General features: G+C 46.1%; 3 protein-coding genes across 3 annotated transcripts; 1 reads left to right on the top strand and 2 right to left on the bottom strand.

Moving 5' to 3' along the window:
- Window positions 1-2,098: 2,098 nt before the first annotated feature.
- PtA15_18A240 (uncharacterized protein) lies at window positions 2,099-4,158 on the bottom strand (the record flags this gene model as incomplete). The annotated part of the gene is made up of 7 exons (XM_053164760.1): window positions 2,099-2,338; window positions 2,442-2,794; window positions 2,901-2,979; window positions 3,056-3,131; window positions 3,213-3,297; window positions 3,375-3,660; window positions 3,742-4,158. The coding sequence occupies 7 exons, from the start codon at window positions 4,156-4,158 to the stop codon at window positions 2,099-2,101; spliced, it is 1,536 nt and encodes a 511-aa protein (XP_053028737.1).
- A 6,966-nt stretch (window positions 4,159-11,124) lies between these two features.
- PtA15_18A239 (uncharacterized protein) lies at window positions 11,125-11,952 on the top strand (the record flags this gene model as incomplete). Its single annotated transcript, XM_053164758.1, has 1 exon — window positions 11,125-11,952. One exon carries the CDS (start codon window positions 11,125-11,127, stop codon window positions 11,950-11,952), a length of 828 nt encoding a protein of 275 aa, XP_053028736.1.
- Window positions 11,953-13,078: 1,126 nt separating this feature from the next.
- PtA15_18A238 (uncharacterized protein) lies at window positions 13,079-14,770 on the bottom strand (the record flags this gene model as incomplete). Its single annotated transcript, XM_053164757.1, has 9 exons — window positions 13,079-13,115; window positions 13,230-13,297; window positions 13,434-13,497; window positions 13,610-13,689; window positions 13,765-13,892; window positions 13,970-14,114; window positions 14,222-14,454; window positions 14,554-14,637; window positions 14,707-14,770. The coding sequence occupies 9 exons, from the start codon at window positions 14,768-14,770 to the stop codon at window positions 13,079-13,081; spliced, it is 903 nt and encodes a 300-aa protein (XP_053028735.1).
- Between the last annotated feature and the right edge of the window lie 4,224 nt (window positions 14,771-18,994).

The raw sequence follows: 18,994 nt of genomic DNA, 5'->3' as shown, positions 1-18,994 counted from the left end.
GTGAGGACCCCGGCAAGCCCCTACTAGACACCCTTACGTGATACCCCGGGAATTTGCCATTTTGAAACGGCTGTAGTTTTCATTTTTTGGAGAGAACCAACTGTTTGAAACCAACTACGTCAGTATGTTCAATTTTGCAATTTTTTGGCATAGTGGATTGAAACAAGTTACGTAAGTAACATCTGCAGCCATTTGTGGGGGTTTTGGATAAGAAAAGTGCAAAATTGATGTTCTGGTTAACATTGCTGATGTATTCCAAAAAATGGATTAAAATCACTTGTAGAAGCCTTTCAGACCTTCCTCAACCCTTTTAATGTAACATGGGAGCAGGAGAGAACAGGGAGGAACTAATATGTATGCACACTATGTTTACGCCTTTAAGCACAAAAACAAATTGAAACAAAACACGTAAGTATGTCATTTTTTCCCTTGGAAGGGAAGACCAGATTGAAACAGGGTACGTCAGTATGTCCCAGAAGAAAAAAATCCCGGACACAAGGTACCTGGGGCTGTTGGGGGTGGAAATCCCCTGGGGGTCAGGAACACCCTTGGAGTGCTTCAGCGGCTTGCAGGGCCCCAAGGGCGCAACAGCTGGACCATTTCCAGGGCAGCAATTGGTTTTCCCCCAGGCTGTCATTTGTCTCCAAGGGCATGCCAGTGGCCCCACTGGCCCCGGGGACAAACCTGGGTAGCCCTGGGTGCATTCAGGGAGTGCTAACTGTTGGGGAGAAAGTGTGGCGTTTTGGGGGCACGCAAGTGGAGCTTTGAGGCTGTGACACCCGCGCGGTGCACCACCAATTATCAATTTTTCCCACTGTGTATGTTGCCCCTCTTGCCTGAGAGCATCAGAAAAATCTCTGCGCCACCTTCTTGAAATTGTGAGGGCCTTCAATGTCTGGTTAATTGTGTTTTCCAATTTTGTTCCTCCAAAGAGACTGAAACAACAAATCCTGTATCAATTGCCACATCTCATTGAACAAAGATTCCGCATGAAACACAGCAATTGAAATGATTAATCATAAAACATAAATAAGAACCCTTGCTGCATAAATGTCTATACGCACTCATGGGCTACAGTCATTGAAACAGAATAGAATGTTTCAGCACTGAACACAGCTTTAATGTGTGGAAGTGCCTGGAATTCAAGTGTAATGCCCAAGAGGAAATAAAAATGTTACACAGCAGGATAGTGAAGGCAGCTGATGGGATGGATACAAAAGCAATAGTAGGTACATGGGGACCGCTTGCATGGTCCCAGAAATGAAAACTAGAAGGAAAAGCGTCCAGAGACAAGTATGTGAGGTTGATTATGAAAAACTGCCCACCAAAAGCTGAAATGCTCCCAGGCCACAGAGTCAACTTAGCACAAAGTCCCTCCTTCAGAGCACTCCACTGAGGATGGAAATTAGCTAAGTTAGACCAGTGATGGACACCACAAACTTCTTGCTCTCAGCCCTGCTGGGTGTGACCAAGTGGATGCTGCCACACCTTTGAAGGGTATACAACAGCTCTCAGAGTTTGTCAAGGTGCAAGAGATCTTGCAGCCAGGGGACAGCCACAGTTGGTTGGAGGGGAGAGGGGGCTCTGGACTCCAACTGAACTGTGACTGCTTCCTTGTTGCAAAACCCCCTTACCTTGATGAGCTCTCAGGGCTGTTCCATACCCATCAAGGATGGAGCAACATCCTGTAGAGCAAGCAATAGGAATAGCGCAGACGGGGGGGATTGAACTCACATCTCCCCAATGCATGCTGGGTTACTCTGCCATTGAGCTATATGAAAGAGATACCAATAACCTCAAGAATTTGGCAAAAACCCTGAAAACAACAAGTGGACCATTATCTTGCTCATTATCTGTACATAAGACAAACTCAACCTTGTGGAATGTATATGAGGAGATTACATGAATAAATACAACATAGACAAAAAGAACTGATGAGAATTGTTGATCACAACCAATAGAAAAGATGCAAAGTTAAGGTTGGATGAGAAAAAGAAGAAGCGAAGATACATCAGATGCAAAGGAAAAGGGAACTACTAGACAGTGGAAAGAGCCGTCCAGAGAGAGAGAGAGAGAGAATGAAGAGGAAGAGAAGGCATCAAAAGACAGGGAAAGTGATGTTTTTGCGAAGGAACTCGACCTTCATCTTCTCAATTGACATGAGCAAGTTTTCGCGAGACATAGGATATCCTAAGACGTCCCAAAGATCGACAAGTTCTTCTTTATTTGGATCAGTTTCGGATTTCAGCTTGACTTGAGAGTACTCAAAGGTGATCAAGCCGTTGCCGATCACCCGTCCTTTTCTGTGATATATCGATCGACCTCTTATGTATGGATCCTGTTACGATTATTTGTTGGTGTGTTTGTAGAGAGTTCATAAGGATTGAAGAGTAGGATGAGTTTTTGGTAGGGTGGATGATGAGATTGAGAGATGGACTGACCAGGACAAAATAGTGGACCCGGAGATGATAGGTGATGAATTTTCGGAGCTGGGCGGAGACCGAAAGATCCTCAGGGACCAAAAGATCGTCTCTCAGCTCGTTAGCGGGGCCGGATTCCTCGGCCCATTTACGGGTGATATCGAGGTGAGCCTTGATGAGCTTCTTGCGGTTCTGGATCTCGTGCAGTCGGACCGCTGTGTCGGCCATCAACTCATTCTCGCCCTTCTGGACCGGCTCGTACACCCATTTCCATCCATTTGTCCCCCCTAGACTCTCCAGTAAATGCTTTTCATCTATGTGTACTTTGAGCTCTTCGGGTGACTTGGTGATCTGGATCTTCGCTCGAACCACCGCTGTCAAAAATCACAGGTTATCATAATTAGTCCTGATCGTTACTAGTATCCAGCTGTGGTGACCTATGGTCAGTCAGTGTCTAGTTTGGAAGGACAAGTCGCTTACGATCTAACATTGGTGCAATGATCTTCCAAAGTCCCTGGAACACCCAAGGCGGGTTATGAACGACGAGGACATTCAAAGACTGAAGGCAAAATAGATAACAGAAGAACGTTAGTGAATGAATTTGAGACAGGGTATGTAATGTAGTTGATGCTTGCCTCTGGATAGTATGACTCCAGACATTTCACGATGAACGCAAGCGACTTCCAATCCATGTTCGCAAGCCCGAAGCCCCTGTGAATCATAGCATGATCTCTCAAGTATAAGTCGTGGTGTTGACGATCGGATTAGGCATGATGTAGACGGACGACTCACGACATGTCGATTATTATTGTGACCTTCTCGACTAAGGGTGGAGTTAGCATCAGTCTGACAGACTCCATTGAGAAGACGATGAACTCTATATCACCAGCCAAAACAAAAAAAAAAACGTTGAGTACCTGGCTGTTGGAATAGGAAAGTAAAACAAAAACAGACCTTCTAGAGTCTTGGGAGATTGATCAGAGGCTTTATGGAGACGGACGTTGATGTAAACGATTGGCCGGCCCTGTCGATCAGTGCCCTGGACGAAAGTCTTGCCGATCTTGAGTTGGTGCAAGAAGCCATCCTGGTTCAGATAGCCTTCTTCGCCCTTCGAGATGATCTTATCCACTCCATATTCAATGCGCCATTTCATGCATGCCGCCATCATCGCTACTCCTGCGGCTACGTTCCATTTCCGCGCTCGTAGAAATTTCAGTACGATTACATCTGGATCATCCATCTAAACAACCAGATGTGTGATTTTTTTCTCATGAGTCCATAGGCTCGACAGTATCAGTTTGCAGATATGGAAGGACCGAACCATGATCATGTTCCAAAAGGTGTCCATAAACCGAGTCTTGCCATACCTCTCTAAGGCAGCCTTTGCATCCCGAAGTTCCTGTTCAGAGCGCAATTTTTCCTTGAGATGTTCGTCCTTGAGACTGCCACTAGGAGGAGGGCCGCCAGCGGCCTTCGCATCGCTGCCATTCTGCTGATCCTTAAGGTCGGTGTCCGGGTCGAGAGGTGGTTGGTCGCCAGTCAGAGCCGCCTCGGTTCGCTCCAGTCCGTCCTCGTCATCGGCGTCCTCCGCCGAAGATCCTCGCTCCGGCGCGCTGTCAACTAGCCGAAAAAACTCCCGCCAGAATGACTTCAATGCCCCGTATTGACTCGACGTTAGTTTTCCCACTAGGCCGTTCTCCGGAAGTGGATTGCCCTGTTGCTGTCCTGCTCCACTCATCTGATCCTTGAGCCCTTCCTTCAGTTATGCCCTGTGTTCTTCAGCTATGGTTCTTCGTTTGTTTCACTTCCTTCAGTCCAATCACTTCGTCCGCTATATTTGTTGGGTGTGCTGTTGTGGTGTCTCTGTCCAGGAGTGATCAATGATGAAACCCACTTCTCAATCTTACATAAGCAACTGGAGGACCTCCCGTGCAATCTGGGACCCCCGCAGATGTCAAGTTTAGACCCGAAAAGTCTAGATTTTCGCAGGGAAATCTGGCTTTTTGGGCTCTATGTAGATCACTTCTCGAAGGGGAGTCATCATCCCCTACTCCCTCGAATCAGCATTTTTTCCACGATCTACAATCTGGAAAATCATGAGGAGCAGATTACTGACAACTTCCATTGAATCAATCAGGAGTCTCCCGGGCGCCAAGTTTGCTCAAACGTGTCCAGAGCCAAACCCTGGTGGTGCAAACAGACCTTGAATCAGGTCATCAAGATCGGCAACCGGGCTCATAGATGGTTAATTTTAGCTCAGTAATAGGAGGCTATTTGTCTGGCTTGAGTTCATTCCCATTAAATAATGTAACAATTTTACATTGGTCCCTCTTTTTGGATAAAGCAACAACCACAAACATATCATTTTCCAAGCTTCCCGCATATCCACTTGTACCACCCAACTGAAGTAATAAATCATCAATTTTTTGTCAATGAAAACACAATTCTTCTACTCAGTAGTCTGGAGAAGAACAAACAGGAACTTTTTTGTCTTCCTTCCGGTCAATCAAAATGCACTTTCTTCCAAGACACTGTAGGAAAATTTTATAGAATCATGAGCTTATAAATATTTCATGGATAGCTTCAGAAAATGATGAGTGAAAGAACTGAACTAAGCATTACTTGAAATGATAATTTCTTGATTATCAAACAAGATTAGTGATTTATATCTGTGCACAATGAATCACTTTTTCTTCAAGTTTGATTCACCACTAGCAGTTGTGGTAAGTTATGTTACTTTGTATTCACATATATAATTTGAATAACATAACTTCTTGTTACTTTCTGTGGCCCAGCGCTCCATGTTCTCTGATACTGTAACTAGCCCAAAAAAGAGGCTCTTAAATTCATGTGATACAGCAATGTCAGAAGAGCTTGCGGCCATCTTTTGGACCACTGATTTCAGCCTCAAAGCCTGTATGGCTCCTGTACGTCAGGAATGCCATCAGAAGAAAAAAACTAGGTTTTTTTTCCACTTTGGGGCCTTGAGGGCCCCACCATTGGATTCCTGGAGCAATTTTACCTCAATCTAGCCCTTTGCCACTCCTGCCTCCCTTGCCCCTTGCCCGGCCCGGCACCCATGTCAAGCAAAACCAGCCGCCCAAACGGGTTTTGACTGCCTGTACAGTGAAGCTGTATAGGCCTGTGGCTGAAATGCAGAAATCATTTCAGCCACAAAATTTGGCAAGCTTTTCTGACATTGCTGTAACATAACACACCACCATTACTAGTAATGTTAACGTTCTGTAACATCCAAAAAAAATGTTAATTTACCTTTATCTGTAATGTAACTATCCACTGTGCCACTAGGCATTCTTTTGGAAGGGGGCCTGTAGGTTTTTGAAGCCTCATAGGGCCCTGCAGTCATAGTGTAACAACCCTTGCTGAAGCCTTAGGAGTCTGTAGTTTTAGCGCTGCGCTACAGTGCTTTTAGCGGCAAAAAGGGTTGAAAAGTCGCTAAAAGGCTCTGTGGCACAGCGGAGCAGGGGCTACTTCGCGGCCTTGGTGTGGAGCTTTAGTGCAGATCCGGCGGAAATTCACTAGACTGTGCTGAAAGGTAGCAGAATTTTGCTGGGTTATGCCACACTACCACTACCATTGGCAGAGCTGGCCCACTATTCAGTTTGTTACACTGCCAGAATAATTGGCTGGGTTTAGGTTATCCCAGCTAAACTGGGATGAACTCAAACAATTTAAACTTGGTTGATCTCAACTGATGGAAAAATTCATACTGGGGGTCCCTATGGGTATTAGGTTTTTCCCACCAATACCTGCTTCAAGAGTATTCTTGGACTAAAATCCCCTGTAAAAGCAAGATCACCAAGGGGATGTCTGGGCCAGGGCAAGAAAAAACATTTTTTTTAGTTTTTGCCTGTTTTTCATAGTACTAAATACACATGATGGGCTATTTCAAGAGTATATTTTGGACAAAAAATTACAATTCATTCCTATTTCAAGGGTATGATTATGTGATTTTTGCCTATTTTACATACCATTTGCAACACCCCCCTTTCCTGGGTTGTGCCACATTCACACCCAGCTCACCAGGGGAGACTTTGACGCACTTTCCCAAGAGTGCCAGAGTCCAATTTTATGTTGCTCTGGGTCTGATGTGAGTCAGATGTAGATTAGGAAATGATTGATGAATTCTTCAGAAGTCAATGGGAAGTGTGTCAGAAGTAATACCAAATTGTCACAGGACCTTGTGCAATGGTCTATGGAAATATTCAATTTTCTAATGATAACTTAATTACAACCTGTAATAAAATCATAGCTAATCAATGCCCAATTATTACTCATTTGTGGCGTATTTCTGTTGATCAATTTCTCTATGTCAAAGGGGTTTCACACAACCTAAATGTGACTTGCGGGGGTTTTCATGACTTTCTGGCTGTTTTTTACTTGTAATGGAGCTGTGAAAGGCCCCTCCATTCATTTTTTGTTGGATTGAAATGTCACATGCATTACACAGTTGCATAAACTTCCATGACATTCTAGAAAGGAGTTCTCTGGACTGAGTGCGCTGGGACAACTCGCGGGCAGGACGAACAAGCTTGAACAACACTCAAGACCCAAGGATCAAACTATCAACTCAAGCCAATCAATCAAGACTCAATCAGTACTTCACATCAATATCACGCAAGGTACCCAGGGGGAGATCTAGAGGTATCATTAACTGGCTCTGTCATCAAATTGGGTTGTTGTTACTTATGATCAATTTCTGTTGTTTTTGTTTCTGTCTCAAGTGTACCGTCATCTTATTGTCTGTCTGTCTTTGATTTTTTTTTTTACTCATCAGGTAACAACTCTTTCATTTATTCACCGTTGTTTTTTCATCATTGATTCTTATTCTTGTTTTTTTGTTCAAGTTATTACTACTACTGGTTTTATCAAGTGTTTGCAATACAAGATCAGACTTCTCAATCTTACATTTTTCACCCTAATTTACGCGCGTACACAAAGGTGAAATTGGCAAAGTGGAAAAAAACTCATATTTATATGCATGATGCATGGAGACATTGGAAAACAAACAAACACAAAAACAACTCACAAGCTCATTATATATATGTTAAGAAGCCAGGATGTCTAGCTGGGATCTGGGACCACACACCTCCAAGCTTGACTTGAATCATATTTTCACCCTACTTTCATCCTTTTTTGGCTCAATTCTAGATGATACTGGCCTTCTTTAGGGAAATATGCCACTTCAGATGGGCCTTTCACATCATTCTAACGGGGGTGTACATGTTGTTGATCTGCCGGGGGCCCAACCTGCAATTTGTAACAAACTTACCCACGCGCACATGACAGTTACATAAGCAAAGTGAAAAAAGACCACCTTCATGTTCATGTAAATAATATGAATTGAACCCCAAGAATTCATCTCAATTAATTACAAACAGTTCAAATTGAATTATGAGTTGATTGTGACCATTGTGTCTTAGTGGTTTCAACCGCATTCCAGTTGTGTTCCAGTTGACTTCTGCATGACTTCTGGATTGTTTATACATGAATCCAGGATCAGTTTCAGATCATTTGTGGATTAGTTCCAGAAATTTTCATTAATTCTTACACTACTTTCATCAAAGGCATCCAGCACAGTTACGGAAAAAGGGTACAGTATGGCACTCTCTGGAGAGTGAAAATCTCCCCTGGTGGCTGTAACTAAATGTGTTACCGTTCAGCTGTGCACTAAAAAATGAGGTATTTCACGGCTGTACACTAACCAATGAGGGATTGCACAGCTGTTCACTCCCACAAATTAGGTGTATTAACTTGCTTAGATTATTTGTGGGTGTCTTAGAAAAGGGGTGGGGCTGAGGAGGGTGATACAGCTTCTAACCTCACCATGTTTCAAATTGGAGGAAGAACAAAATGTCATATGGACCAATCTGTCTACAAGAGTTCACAGGATGCAAAATTTATCTTGGGTTATAAGATTTTGTTCTGATTCTTTGATTCTTTTATAGTGAAAAATAACTCAATAAGCGCTGACGTGCAACCAGGGAAGAACTAAATAAATTTAAAATGATGAGATGCTGAAACTTTCAAAAGAGAATTCAAGATTTCATTCCACAAAGTAATTCAGACTAAGAAATACATGTAATAGATGAAAGATATTATATCTTGGGAAGTATGCAGGTATCCAAAATAAAATTTTTTAGGGGTGCTCAGTTAGCTTGCTAAAATGAAAACCTTTAAACCTATCCAGAGAGCCTCAAGCTAGGTATCCAATGTAGGAAAAAAACTGAAGGAAAAATCTTCAAGTGTAACAGCTCAATCAAGGTATTGTGCAAGAAAATAGCTTGGTTGTGGAACAGCTGCATTTTTCTCAATTTCTGCCTTCAGGGCAAGGCAAAGATCTGGATGCATGTTAATTTCTTTTGCCATTTGAGTCTGTCTGGAAAAATACCAAAAGTTCATCAAAATAGATGAAAGCGTGCTAGCTTTGGGTTGAGGATTGGCTTGACCAAAAAAATGACTCAATAATGAATTCAACTTGCCAAACATTGGTTGTTTCTCCTCCGACACAAGGCTAAATTTTTGACTGGTGATGTCGCCCATGATTGGAAAACCAATTGGAGGGTTCAAAATCTCGTCACGCAGCCATTCTAGAATTGCCTGATTGTGAATCTGAATTGCACCTGCTGCAATGTGAAGTTTTTTCAGAATTTTATAGTGATCATAAGTGACAGAAGTTATCATATATTTAAAGCTATTAATCAATTGTTCTCGCTCAAAATAACTTTCATCTGGATGGGCAATCCAGCAGAATGCTGTAGTTGTTAAATCTTTTGCTTCCATTTTTGTGATAATGAGAGATAATTCTTTGAGGTGTTTTCTTTTGTATAAAAATTGTATTTGATTGGGCTTGGGATGTAAACTGTGCAAAGTCCGAGCGAATTCAGACAAAAGTGAGTCGATTTGTTGAATCATCCAATCCTCCTTTTTTACTGAAAGCCTCTTAACCGGTAATGGGTTATGCTGAAGATTACCAACGTTCACTACTCCGAGATGTTTGACTACATCAGCAGAGTCAACTGGAGATCTTTCCTTTGAGGAGCTTGCGTCCATGAGATTATTGAGCTCTACAAATGGGAAGCTTATAGACCCTTGACAATGGCTTGAGCTTGAAGTAGACTGCTTGTTGTCCAAATGCTGATTTGGTTGTTCCTAATGTATTCAATGACAAAGATACTGCCGTCAGCATGTCGAAGCACCTCAACAATGGATGTGATATTGTGAAATTGTAAGATTGAGGTCCAATAGTTGGATCACTTACAACAGTATGTGCTTCCACTTCTAACGCTCTCATAAACTGCTTATCATCGAAACTGAAGCCAGAATACCTCAAAGCATCTGTAAGAGCAAATGCAAAGAGTCAACTTACCAGCCAAGATGTTATCGTCTTATCCCAGTTCTATACAAGATCCGAATTCCAAAATAAAGCCAATGATAATGATAACACAAGTAGTAGACATATGGTGAAACGGTACCTATGATTGATTCTCTAGAGGGTTTTTCGATCGACAAGGGACTGGTTTGATCTTCATTAAACTCCGGCATTGGACTTGTTGCAATCCATGAATCTATATACACAAGAATTAACCGCTAACAATGTTAGCCGACGAGTAGGTGGAAAACTGCAGAAGCATGAACCAAAATAAGAAAACTGCGATGTGCCACTTTCCGATTAACGATAAGCTAGGACGGTGATCTTGATTAGAACTAGGCTGATCAATAAGAGGACACCCAGTCGATGTTGGCACAAGCGGCCCTTCCGGTCTTGATGCCAGTTGATTGTGAAGATCAAACTGTTCACCTGGCCAGGACAATGAACTGCCAAACCCACCATGATCGACAGCGGGATCTGGGTTAATTCTAGTCTGTTCGGTCAAATCGAACATCAAGACAAACAGCGCAAAGAAGGGAGATTCAAACATGTCCAGCTTCCCTGCACAATGTGATCCTATTCCATTCGGAGTCAGATCGTCATTTTTATAAGTTTCTTTGAGAAACGTGAAACATCTTATGTGATCATCTCCTCACTTGAATGTAGACGTACGAATTAATGCTCTTTCTTATCAGAAGCTATGCGGTGGCGATGACCACTGGCACGAGCCAAGGTTTGAAATACAGACGGGGTTTCGCTAGGGGAGATACGGCGGGAGACGGGCACGAGATTCCACAAGCCCAAAGAAGCTATCACCAAGGAAAGCGTTTAATTGTTACTTTCAACTTGCCTACAAAAGTTGTTCCGGAATCCGCGTCTGCCTCCTGATACATGCTCGGCATGTCGATGCCCCTAATGCGATACATCTGGGGCATCTATCACTGCGCCGTTATCAGGATCAAGTGTTATCTCATGATCTGTACGATGAACCCCTAAGCTCGCTGAGGTTTTGAGCCACATAAAATGAGTTAGGAGGGGGTGGCTAACTTAGCTAATTTCCCTCCTCGGGGGAGCGCAGCGACCTCCGAAGGAGGGTCCCTGCGGGACGGCGTCCCCCCTCCACATAAGGAGGGACTTAGTTGAAGGGGTGGGCGATGAAGGATTGTATTCGGCATTGACTTTACACCGGTGCCTCCACTTTCGGATGACCTGGCACATGCGGGGTCCCCGATGAGGACTACACGGGGAGTCCGAACCTCGGGCCTCAAGGCCCACCACTTCGCCAGCACATCTGAAATCGATTAAACAACGATGCGGCGAGGAGTGGGGATCTCATCCTTGGAGAGGACGACAGCGACGACGGCCTCGTACGGTACCCTCTCGGACAGTCTGAGCGCGGCCCAGCTGACAAACCTGCAATCGCAGCTGCATCAATTCCAGACAAGTCTGAAGACGTTTGCGGTGAAGCATGGGAGCAAGATCAAGTCGGACCCGGCCTTCCGTGGGGCGTTCTCGGCAATGTGCACGGAGCTCGGCGTGGACCCGTTGGCCGGAGGTCGCCGCGGGATCTGGGATTGGGTCGGCTTCGGCGACTGGACCTTCGCCCTCGCCGTCCAGGTAGTCGATGTCTGTCTCTCCACACGCGACCGGAACGGCGGCCTTCACGAGATGGAGGACGTCATCAGCGCCGTTCGCTCCCTCCGCGACCTGCACCAGCAGCAACCCTCGAAGAACGAAGCCAGCACAAACAAGCCCGCCGGTCCGATCTCCGAGCTCTTGGATACTACGATCACCGAGCCGGACATCGTGCGTGCCATCAAGTCCCTCGAGCCGCTCGGCTCAGGCTACTCGATCATCTCCATCGGCTCCAAGAAGTTCATCCGCTCCGTGCCGGCCGAACTCGACCACGACTCGCTCGCCATCTTCGACTCCATCATCACCGCCCCGCACCCCAAAGGCTACACGACCGACCGGATCCTACAATCCTCCCTGAATTGGTCCGCCGAACGGGTCAAGGACGCTTTGAACAAGGCGCTTATGAGAGATTCGATGCTCTGGGTCGACAGCCAAGTAGGCCCTGATCGATACTACGCCCCAGTCTTGTTTGAGTTTCAAGATAGCTCGCCTTCGCCGCCCTGATATGTATGAGCCCTGTACCTGTGAACAGCCTCCAAGTTAAAGTCTCAGACTCGTGCACAGGAAAGACTTCAGAGAACCTTTGAGGGGGTCCTTTTTGGTTCTGTGAACTCCACGGAATTTGAGTTGCGCGCCCCTCTTCAAGTCCCCCCAAGTCAAATTCCCCTCATCACACATTTCCTGGCCCCCAGATTCCCCTCTCCGAGTTTTAAAATGTAAGCGTGACCTTATACACAATCTTGTACTTCTACACAACCTTGTATAAGAGTTGTCTTCATCTTTTTACTCATTCCCCTCCCCCTCTCCGTTCCAGTCCGCCAAAGTCATCTTCAGCAGCATCAAGCTCTACCAGACAAGGGGTTTGTCTTGGTCAATGAACAATACACTTATTTCTCGTTGCTTTTGCATGTTGTACGCAGATCTGGCGTTGATTTTTTTTGTCTTGTTGTCATCTCATACCTCCACTTGTAATGTAACAAAAGTGCAATCCAAGAGACATGATTTTTTGAGGACAATTGTCATATCTAGAAGGTCCCTAAGCAGTAAGGCAAGATTGAAGAGCTCAGAAATTGAAGTCCTGGCTATTGTGTTACACTGCAGCAACACATCCAAATAGCTCTACAGCCACAAACTTCATCCTCTGGTGCTCTCAAAACATTAGCTACTCTTGGTTTAATCTTTTATCTCAGTTTGCGCCGGCAACAATGGGCAGTTATTTTACTTTATCTTACAGATATCAGTAAAGTAAAGACCCCGAGTTACCCTCTGAACTCGTTACCACTAACAGTAACGGCCAAATTCTGCGGTATCAAGTACCGTAACGTGCCTGTTTGATTTTTTTTTTTGACCAGAAAGGGATATCGTAGCTTAATTTCACCCTGGATAATGCGAAGAAGCATTATTCAGGCATGAAACAGCCCAAAGTGGGCCCAACTACAATTTTAGATGCTCAGAAGCTTGAATTAACTCTGCAGACTTCATTGGATATCCATACATAATATCTGGCGTTTAAGCCTTCTTGCTCTTAATCAAACAAAAGGGACACAAAAGTAAATTTCCAAACAAACTTCCTCCCTCCACAAGAACATCTATACAAGTACTGGATCTATTTTTAGACATCACATTTGTTTTACAATAGACAACTGGAGTTGGCCGGATTATGGGCACTATATTTTTTTTGGTCGTGACAGGGAAAAGAGAAGACAAACAAAGCGTTGGTTAATGGATATGAATAATTGGTGTTTATAGAATTTTCGCAGACAAATGAAACTATAACTCACAACTGAAATGCCTTCAAGACCGACATGTAATGCATTCCAGCAGCAATTAGGATGAGCGTGTGGAATATCTGATCCACACGTGTTTATATCCATCATGAAGGAAGAGGTCCAGTCAGACTTCAGTTTACTTCCATCCTTGTCACACAAGTTGAGGGACGCAAGCATAGCTTGAATGAGCATTCAAATGGTGGAAGTTGATTTTACCTGATGACTGGAGCCCATGAGGTCGAACTTTCCTGGAATCAGCCGTTCAGGAAATCGTTCGGCACTGCGGAAAAAGGAAGAAAAAAAAAAAAACGACGAAAGATTCAACTACCATGATTTCCCTACTTGATTTATGTGAAGCCTTTGCAGCTGAGACTCGTGGGCCTTTAGCTTACTAAAATACCGCCCCGAGGATGTACATGGCTCCCGAGCCCAGGAGCCACCATAGCCCGACTCTGTTGGCTGCATCTAGTAACTACACGGGAGAGAAAAGACGGGGCATGGTCTCGTAAGAAGCGGTATATCTGGTGAGCAAGTGGAGTACACCAACGCCATGCGAAATAATTCCATGTGTTACTGGAAAGATACCACTGAGACCTAGAGCAACGAATACAATCGTACGATCGCGGCGACCACTGTTAGAGCGATAGTTAGGAGAGACTACTGTGTAGGTAGCAACTGTTCTCGGAATAGAGAGTAGCATCAGACACTCAATAAGATTCAGAAACACTGCATAGCCAAGGAGAACATCTCACAGGCACCCAGGGTAGTTATCATGATTAAGTAAGTGGCGATCACCTTCCCATGACAGAAAAAGCCGTAGTATATGGATGGGTAAAAGGAGCCAACAGTTAACCAAACGATCCCAATGTAGTCCAATCGACCAAAGGTGGAGCAGACCTGTAAGTTGGAGAAGAAACAAATGTGATGCAAGCGCAGGCGAGAGGAAGCTGAGGGTGAGTGTACGGTGTACTTTTTCTTCGCAGCATAAAAAAGCAGGACTCGACTTTATGGCTATGGCAGGAAAACGTATGGAACAGAGCGCTGAAGCCGAGGCACGACATTCCGGTGAGGAAGAAGGTCCCGAAAACGAAGGTGTCTTTCCACGTGACCGAGCTCGCCAGCTTGGAGCCATCCAGGAGGCCTCGAAGCCCCCATGGGATGTATTGTGAGGGCTGGCTCAGCGAAAATATCAACAGGCAGAATGCGACTGCGCCCCATAAATGAGTGTGAATGTTGACTATATCGAGTGAGAATGATTGATGGTTATCAGAAAGTTGTGTACTGTGATGTCGCAAGAAGGCACTACGTATAATATCTGTGCGAGGACCGGACAGACCTGTTTCGTTGTGAAAATATGCGAAGATAGACTTCAGGCAGGCTGCCATACTAGGCAAATTAGGCCGATAGCCCGTGAGGATATCTGATGACCGGCCACGAAAGGGATCATGAGTGAGATAGAACACACGCGTCAGGCTCAATGGCGGCTTACACGGATTATCTTGACGCCATGCTTGGAGCTCTGCAAATGCCAGAGTCTTTGTCGGCCGTTTCATGGCTGATCACGGGGCCGGAGAGGGGTGAGCGGCTGTCTGACTGCAGGACGGGGAGATCCAGAGACGGCTGGGACGGTCGAAGGGGCGGGCGAAGTGAGCGCAGCGCTGGAGGGCTTTCAGGAGAACAGTGCGCCTCGGATGGCGCGGGAAGACTCGGAGAGAAGCAGGCGGCTAGCGAGTATCGTGAGCAGCAGGAGACGAAGCCGGTGGCAAAGGGCAGATGTCCGACAACTCGGGTAGGAAACATGCCGGCGAGCTCCGCGAGGAGGGGCGATTTATGGCTGGGAGGTTGGGGGAGGAGTGTTGGGAGGAGGGCTGGAGGAGCGTTCGGTCCTGAGGAAATGCTCAAGCAACTCAATCTGGGCTGGCCAGGAGGCAACCTCCTGGCGCATCGTATAGGATAGCTCGACTTGATCGGATGCTGAAACTTGTTGGTTCTGGTTCATCTCTCCTCGACCAACTCGCTGTTGTGACCTGACACAGAAGGTCACAGTCTGTGACACTCGCCCGCCCTCGAGACCGGTTATTAGCGGGAAACTAGCTGCAGAGCTAGTTTCTCCACTTGCATTATCATTCTCACTGTTCCGGTCATCTCAGGTTATGAGCCTGTAAATCTCGCTCTACCGATCGTTCATTTTTTTTAACTCTTTATAATCAAGGTAGCTCCGCATAGAGCGTAATCGACCTGGTCATCTGTCCTCTCTTGAATCTACCTACCCGGGTATCCTAGTTTAAGGAGTAATCGCCCCGGATCTACATCTTTCATATCAATCGTCTTCTCTTAAATCTTATCAATATTCGACCACTCTACCCATTCGGTGTCTTAGGGTTGACGGACTCTGAAGCTTGTCTATCTGGAATTCTGAGTTCTGTCATCCGTTTTCCCCATAACCATCTCTGATTCGGGAAAACAAGCACGTAACGATAAAGCTATACAGCAAGCCAAAACTGTGAATATCTGTTACCCTGGCACGGAACAGAAGCTTAGACGTTATCTTGTGATTACCTAAATCTACTCCTCTTTCTCCTTTCCGACGAACTCAGAAAACCAGGTAGGTATCCTTTAGTGGCTCGTTCGGCCCGAGGATTTACCTTTTTTGTGTTCTCTCTCGTTTTTTTTCTTCTCTCCTCCCCATTTTTTTATGTCCGACAACCATAACAACGATCCACCTCCCAGATCTAATCGACACGCTTCTTCATCTGCCTGGTCAGGACGATCAATTGTCGAACTCGACGGACAGGACCTTATCGACGCTGTAACAGCATCCATTCGAGACAGTCCACTCCGACTGGAACAGATTTTCGGCGCGCACCATCCCACTCAAGCTTCTCCTGGCGAAACTTCTACGATCGACCAGCGGATCCCTGGAGCTTGGCAACAGGCTAGACCGGCTACACCTTGAAACCGGTACTACCCAGAACTTCCACCGGCGCCAGTTTCTGGAACATCGACAGCTGAAGAGACACTCACAGCACGCCATTATATTCCTCTTCCGCGCTCAACTTTTTGACAACCAATTTTCCCTCTCCAAGCTCCGCCTCCGCCTCCTCCTCCACCACCACCTTCTGCCGCCTCACAAGCGATCTCGACCGGCGAAGGAAGTTCAACTTCAAATCTTACAGTCCCACCATCTCCTCCCTCGCCGCACCACCCACCGCCGACATCCTTTGTCATGGACAATCCGCCCCACCTCTCTGCAGCGCGTAGAGCAGCAGATCTAGAAGAAGCCAAGATGCAACTTGAGGAATCAAAGATAGTTGGTCAGGCCATTCATGCGGCAACGGCAAAGATTCCAGAAAAATCGATCCTCGAGCCGGATGGTTCGAACTTTGAGGTCTGGAGTCGTGAATTGGCCGAAAAAGGCGGCATCCACCTGAACAACAAGGAGTTCTTCACCACAAAGAACGCTAACTCGGTTCTCGAAAAAATTGGCCGCGCAATTTTTTTGTCTTTGGTCCACGATTCTCTCAGATCTGACGTACACGGATCGGCGACTTGTTTCGACATGTATGAACTAATGTTTAAAAAGTTCAAGTCGATCAGCCGTGCAGCCCAACTTGATGTATTTTACCGGTTTAATGAGTTCAAGAATACCGGAGACGTTACGTCGGCTGGGGTGGCTTCGAGTCTGAAAGATTTAGCGACCGAATGGAAGAATTTGAAGATCGAGCTGACAACGGACATTTTTATGGGCTTCGTCTTGCAAAGCAGCCTAGGAAGAGACACGCCGCTGGGACGGGAATTCGATCGAAGAATTGAACTTGAAGTCCAACAATCAGCCGACAACATCACCCCTACGTTTGATCGACTTGTTCAAATACTGTCGGCATGCAAACTTCAAGACGACAAGACTCGACCAAACGCTCGGCCGGCCCCTTCACACAATCAGGCTCCATCGCTGTTACACGCCAACGCCGATCTTCCACCTTTCGATCAGGCGGCTTTCTTGGCAGACATCCCTGAAGAACACTGGGAAGAGGCGCTGGCCTTTTACCAAGTAACTGCAAATCGGTGCTGGAGCTGCGGTGATGCGTTGCATTACCTCCGTGACTGCCCCACGAGATCCAGATCGACTCCTGTCAATCGGCGCCAGCGTGGACCAGGAGCTCTGTCGTACCGTCCGGTTCAATTTCCTCGTCAGCAACAGTCACCTCAATTGCCGTTCATGCCGATGATTGGAGCGGTCTACCCCCAGCAACAGCAAGGCCCCGGTCGATACTTCAACCCGAGTCAGTACTTTCAGCAAGGTTCGATGCCATACCCCCCGTTCCCACAACAATACCAGCCAACGAACACCTACCGACAGCAATCAAACCTCCGACCGGCAGATTCATATCGCCCCCAGCATCCTCAATCACATCAGCAGACTCAACAGATCGCGCGCCCCAGACAAGATCAACATCGGGGGGGTGTGGCATCGGCAAAGGAGGCGGAAGTCTCGGATCTCCCGGATGGAATTGCAGAGGGAGATTTCGGAGCTATGACAGCTGAGATAGATGTGAGTACACCCGCAATTCTTGACTCTGGGGCTACCCATAACCTCACTGGCGATTTGCGCCTTCTCCATAATTTCCGCGAACTTAAAGTTCCCATTGCTCTCAATGTAGCAACTGCGGGATCTGGAGCCTTTATATCAGGCGCAGGGGAACTGCTTTTCCGAGGGCCAGACGGCTCGACAATTACCCTAAAGGGTGTGTTGTATTGTGAGCACGCGTCATCTACTCTGATTTCAATGGCGGCCCTCAGGAAAGCTGACTGGTCTTTTGACTATGATCAATCGTCAGACTCCTTTGAAATCTTTGATAAATTGGGATCACTCGTGTTCTTGTGTCCTTTCGAGCGCAATCGGAATCGTTGGTGTCTTCCGTATCCGATGATCAGGCGCACATCTTTGCCTGGGCAACAACATGAACAACATGTTTCGGCGGCTATTCCCCCTGCGGGCAATCATTCTGTTCTCTCTTCTTCATCTGTTTCTCTGTCCTCTGCTACTCCAAGTACGACGACTGTTTCTTTCTCATCGTCCTCGACAAATGCAATTCCTTTATCTCCAACTTTAGTCCCTATGGAGAGCACATCTCTTGTGACGTCGCCCAATGATCCCTTCATTACTCCTTTTGAGAGAGTATATCCGTCCTCGTGGAAACCCGAATCACTGACTGAGGCGGAGAAAGTTCTCCTTTTCTGGCACCGAATCTTCGGACATGTAAGCCTTCGGAAGATTCGCTCGTTGATCAAACAGCGACTAGGTTTTGGTTTGCCTACAGATCTTCCTCCCGGGAAGATTCACTGTCCCATATGTGCAATCACCAAAAGCACAAGCTTGAACCCTCTCACCAGCACCATGAGAAGTCCTGCCCGTCTGGAGATTCTTTGTACGGATCTAATGGGGCCATTTCCCGAAGAAGCAATAGATGGATCGAAGTATCTTCTTACTCTGAGGGATGTTGCATCAGGGTATTCCTATGTGAAGGGCCTGAAAGCTAAATCGGACGCCAATGCAGTGCTGATGGATATCATACGGCGGCTGGAGAACCAAACTGGGGACACTGTGAAGATTCTCCGGAGTGACAACGGCGGCGAGTTTGTCAGCAAAGCTTTCAATGTATTTCTGAAGGAAAAAGGAATCATTGCCGAGCGGTCCCTTCCGTATCACCACTATCAAAATGGTGTCGTTGAACGCTTCAACCGTACTGTTGCTGACATGGGTAGAATGGTCCTGA

This window comes from Puccinia triticina, chromosome 18A (assembly GCF_026914185.1).
Source record: "Puccinia triticina chromosome 18A, complete sequence".
NCBI classification, from domain to species: Eukaryota; Fungi; Basidiomycota; class Pucciniomycetes; order Pucciniales; family Pucciniaceae; genus Puccinia; species Puccinia triticina.
The sequence above is the reverse complement of the archived record's forward strand: the minus strand, read 5'-3'. Positions and strand labels throughout refer to the sequence as shown.